At 35.4% G+C, this 5075-nt stretch overlaps 1 protein-coding gene across 1 annotated transcript in view; it reads right to left on the bottom strand.

The window, feature by feature from the left end:
- Positions 1-5075, bottom strand: part of ABCA13 (ATP-binding cassette, sub-family A (ABC1), member 13) — a 207582-nt gene that overhangs the window by 127791 nt on the left and 74716 nt on the right. Inside the window, exons 26-27 of the mRNA XM_009883803.1 lie at positions 4498-4564; positions 2789-2928 (exon numbers count right to left, since the gene is read on the bottom strand). Coding sequence (XP_009882105.1) covers positions 2789-2928; positions 4498-4564 — 207 coding nt within the window. The remainder of the gene's footprint in view (positions 1-2788; positions 2929-4497; positions 4565-5075) is intronic.

The following is a 5075-nucleotide window of genomic DNA, read 5'->3' as shown; positions in this document are numbered from 1 at the left end:
GAAAAGATGAATGTTTAATCTTACATGGTAAAGCAACTCCTGTAAGTTTGCATGCTGATGGCCAGATGCACTTTGATGTTTAATAGAAATTCTCTTCAAGTTCGTTTCTTCCTAATCAATGAAGATCCATTAAAACAAAAATTCTTTGTAACACCTAGGCTGGATACTGCCTTTGATTAAAATTACTGTCTTCAATATCAACTACAGTCCTGCCTGCGTTTAATATGTCTAAGCCTCTTCCTGATCTAAGAATAAATAAAAATGGTATTTTGAACTTATTGAACTGCTTTTATAATGACATCTTTTAACAGGCTGACAAGTCAAGTGTGCTTATGCAAAGCCAGGCAGGAAATGTAAGTTTTGAGTACGAACTTACTCAACTCGTTATCATTTTTTCTAATTATACTAAACAAAAAGACAGGAAACTGAAATTAATGGATTTGCTAGACTTGTTTTCTTTCTTTCGTTTCTCAGTTGTCTTGCTACATTTATTATTTTTTTTTCCTGACTGTTCCAATTACAAAGAAATACCACAAAGTTGTCCTAATGTGATTGCCTGAACATAAGATCAACTCTGAGAATCTTTTGAAATAAGAAATACTTTCATAAGATCAGCTCATCAGTGGCAAAAAGTTCAGTTGCGAAAGCAAGGATCAAAGACATCACACGTGGTCTTTGAACTTCTGGGTGGTGGTTGTCACTGAACCTTTTTGCTCTCAGTCAGTACTGCAGCCTGTATCTGTGATGGTCACTGTTGTTCTACACAGTAGAACTGTTGAATTCTTAGAAACTAAAACCAGCAACCTCACAATTTATCTAAGAATGGTCAATTACACAGTCTCGAAACAAAATAGTCCATGTGAAAAAACTTACAGAATACATCTTAGTATACAAACATCAATGTTCTTTTTAGGTTTAATCCTCTACTTTTTTCTTCTAGTAAATAGCCAGCATCTTGTCACATAGTCTAAAGGAAATTTGAACTTCTGTTCCTATGTCAGTAGTAGATTTGGTCTGTGTAAGGGCGATAGGGTCAGTTTTTAGTAGCTGTGTTCGATATACCTGGAACAATACTTTGCATTTAAATTTTGTTCAGAATCAAGTCAAGCAATAGCTGATAGCCTTCTGTAACACAACAAATTAAAAAATTGTTGGAGAATCTTTCTTACTACTTTCATATTTACACATAAACAGATATACATCCACAATTGCTTGTTAAATCTACAGGTTTGGGGGAAGGGTGGGGTTGTATTTACACACAGATTCCTGAATAAACTTATGGAACTTTCATAAGCCTGAGAATACATAGTGAGAATGAGACATTGTGCTAGAGGCATCTACCAGAATCTTTGTATTGTTCCAGAGCATTAAAAAAACAATCAAACAAACTTCATCCTGAACTGTATTACTCAGTCAGGATTTCACTAAAAGATCTTTAGGGGAACACAACATATGTCAGGAGATTTATCTTTCTTACAAATGCTTTTAAGAATGTGGGTTTGGCATATTAATTCGCAAAATAATGTGTAAATGTCTTAAGTGCATTATTCTAAATGTCACTGTAACACAGAATATAATTAAGTATTCAAAACGATCCGGAATTTTTATCATTTCTTACAACTCATTCGTTATAGAATTTCCATCTATTAAGCATCAAGAACAGCTTCATTTTTAGCTGACTAATAATTTTAAATTAATTATACTCAACTCCAGAGAGATAATCTGTTGCCCAAATTAAGTTATTTCACTGCAAAAATCACTGAAAACTTATTTCCATTTCACAACAGAAACTATAACCTACTATCTGCTACCTAGTATGTGCTTTTTGGCTTAGGGATTTTTTACTGTCTTTTTAGAGCATGAGTCAGAATACCATGCTGTACTCCATTTACGTGGAAAATAGTTACCTTCACTTTTAAAGTTACTACAGTCTCTTTGTGTACCACTTACAAGCAGTAATGCCTTTTTCCAGATTTTAAATTATCCTAAGTTATCATTCTTGCAATAAGTAATATTCCAGGGTAAAAGTCATATTTTTGCAAGATAAATGCAAAATTTGCACAGAACTCTAATGTGTACTTAAAATAAGTCATCATCCCTCCTCTTACAGAAGTGCCTCAAAGCTAGTCATAAGCAAACATATGATTGCAGATAATCATGCTCCAGACAGAGCACCTACCATACTAAAACTGCAGAGACAGTAAAACTGTTGAATAATATCAAATCAACAGTGTTCACAAATATGGCAGCTCAGCTACTACTGATCATTCATATTACTAATGTTAGAAACACGATCAGGAAGGATGTACTTTAGGTTGTTAGGTTTTTCAAACGCAGCTCAGTGACTCCATCAGAACAGGCTTTTGTTCCTGGGTCGTCTCATCCCCTCAGTTCCCTATGCTGCCCCATTAGAGTTCCCATCATAATAAAATGTTGAGGACAAAAGCTCACTTGGAATCCATATATCCTGCACCTTAATACAGCATGATTCAGTTGACACTTCTGCTAATGTGTTCTTTTTGATCTTTCTATGCAAGGTTTAAGGGACTTAAGAACAAAATTCTGCTTTTCACACTGAGGTGAAACCACTGCAACAAGGAGGATAAAAGTTAAGAGAAATATTAAGCTTAAAGTGGGAACAAGGTGAAAACTCAGGGGGCAGGGTGGATCCAGTTTGCTGAAAGGCAATTATCCAATTGTTTCTATCTACCCTGAAACAAGTGGACCTTTAAAATCAAGTACAAAGACAAAATCAATAAACAGAAATAGTGTTTCTTTTGATACTCACCTTCTGCATCACCAGGTCAATCATGTTGATGTTTGAATTGTACAGTATCTTCCCATGTAGTAAAGGTTTCAGGAAAGTCCATAGCAAAGCCCCATTATAAGACTGCAAAATCTCCTGATAAAGTTTCAAGCAAAATGGAGCTGCAAAAACAAAGACAGACTCACATTTAAGGCAGACAACACAGGTGAGGTTGGATTATTTTATCTTTTTTTTTTTTTAATTCAAAGAAAAGCTTGAGTCTTAGTTTAGGATCCAGCTTCCACTGGACAAATAGCATCCAGCTTCCACTACACAGTCACTACAGGTCCCTGAATAGAAATTGTTTATCAGGAACCGAAGGGCTTCTCACATTTGTGAAAAGCAGCCTGTGAACCCCATCTATCCTAAAAGTGACATTAGTGCATTTTAGAGTGGAAGGACACATGCAAAACCTCTGCCCGCAGAATGAATGCTGAGGGAAGAGTCCCATCCTTGTTTGTTCTGTAGCTTTCTATTCCTACTTAAGAAAGAAGTAGGAATACACAAACTCCTTCACAAAAACACTTTTTTATTTGTATATTTTCATAAGAAATTACCAAACATACAGGAAAAAAATTGGCATGACAGTTAACTTCTTGATTTGAAAAATCTAATCAATTGACTTTTCCATTCCTTAACCCAAAACCATGTTCCTACATCAGATGGGGCTGTTAATGCATTAGGGTATATGTCCTTCAGAACTAGGATCCAAAGAATAACCTCCACGATATCACACTGCACTTGCACTCAAATAAAGGCAATGAGTTTCCTGTGAGAAGCATTTAGATTTTTATGCCCAGCTCATGAGTTTTGGGTTTTTTTATTATTTATTAGTAGTAGATTTAGAAAGATCCTATTTCCAGAGCTGTGAGGAAATATTAAATAATGTCATTAACTCCTCAAGGAAGACAAATTATTGTACATAACAGAAAACTAGGCCAAAGACATTTAAAATCCTGGCAAAAGTTAAAGAAACAAGTGTCAGAAATGTATCATTAGGAACACCCAGTTCTTTGCCCAAATTTTTACTTTCTTCAAAGAAACAATCATTACTAAACACAATCATTGCTAAATGACAGAAAAGAATTAAGAGGCTCCAAGCTGGCCAGTCAGAAACATCAATATGCTAAAGACACAGAAGACTTGCTAATCTTTTTGCTGTGATTTTCAGAAAGTCATTGGCAAGTGTCTGGGACACAAAATACATATGAGTTAATCACTGTGAAGGAATATATATCAAGTTTCTGTGAAGTCGTAGAAATTTTTTAATTTTCATTTTCCATTGCCTCATTTACCAATTTGTAAAATACGGGAAACAGTATTAACTCACTCATCAGAATGCTGGAACTGATGCTTTAAAGATATTTCAAGGTCCTAAGGTAAAAGGTCTTACATCACTCCAGAGTTGTGACAATATTTAAAGAAAAAAAAAAATAATCGTCAAGAAACAGATAGCACTTCCGGCCTAAACAGCTTTGAAAGAGACTGAATCCCAAACAATCTCTCTAATCAGCCATCCTACTAACTCCATTCTTCAAATGGGAAAGAAAAGCAGAGCTGCCTGCTTACTGCTATCCCACACACAAGTGAAGAAGGTCAGGGCAGAGCTCTGGCTCCCTCCCAAGGGTCCCAGCCCAGCCAGAGTCAGTTTCTGGCTGTAGAAACTGATAGATGATAGAGCCATGATTCACAGTCACAGATCCTTCCCTCGTGACACTCTATCACTGTATTTTTCTCTTGCACAGGGCCACTGAGGCACTAGCAAGGTTATTAACAGTATTAAAATTAATCAGGGTAAGTCAAGTGTATATTGAGGAAAGGGAGCAAAGGTGAAATTATATAAGAGCTAAGAGTTTTTTCTGGGCACTTGATAAAGAGAATAGGAATATCAACTATTAAAAAACTTATTTTATCCAGAGGACTTGCATATTTTACTGCACGATAGTACCACATCTTTGTGTTCACAGAAGGGAGGCGTGCAGCAATAAATTCTCAATCTTGTATCTCAAAGATATATTTTTATACCAAGCGCTTTAAAAATTCTAATAAATATGTCTCTGAGACAGGAATATTCTTATTTATTATTAGCAAAGATAGAAAACAAACAGAATCACCTCTGTCTCATCCACAATTATCTCGTAGCCATAAAACTTTTATTGATCAACCCTTGTGCTCAGGATTACAGTGTCAACTGAGATGTCAGCTGGTATTATAAACATCTCCATTTAAGAGGGAAAAACTTCTGTAAATTCTAAATGCATACATGCAA

The sequence above is a fragment of the Charadrius vociferus genome, unplaced genomic scaffold (assembly GCF_000708025.1).
Source record: "Charadrius vociferus isolate BGI_N301 unplaced genomic scaffold, ASM70802v2 scaffold103, whole genome shotgun sequence".
NCBI lineage: Eukaryota > Metazoa > Chordata > Aves > Charadriiformes > Charadriidae > Charadrius > Charadrius vociferus.
The sequence above is the reverse complement of the archived record's forward strand: the minus strand, read 5'-3'. Positions and strand labels throughout refer to the sequence as shown.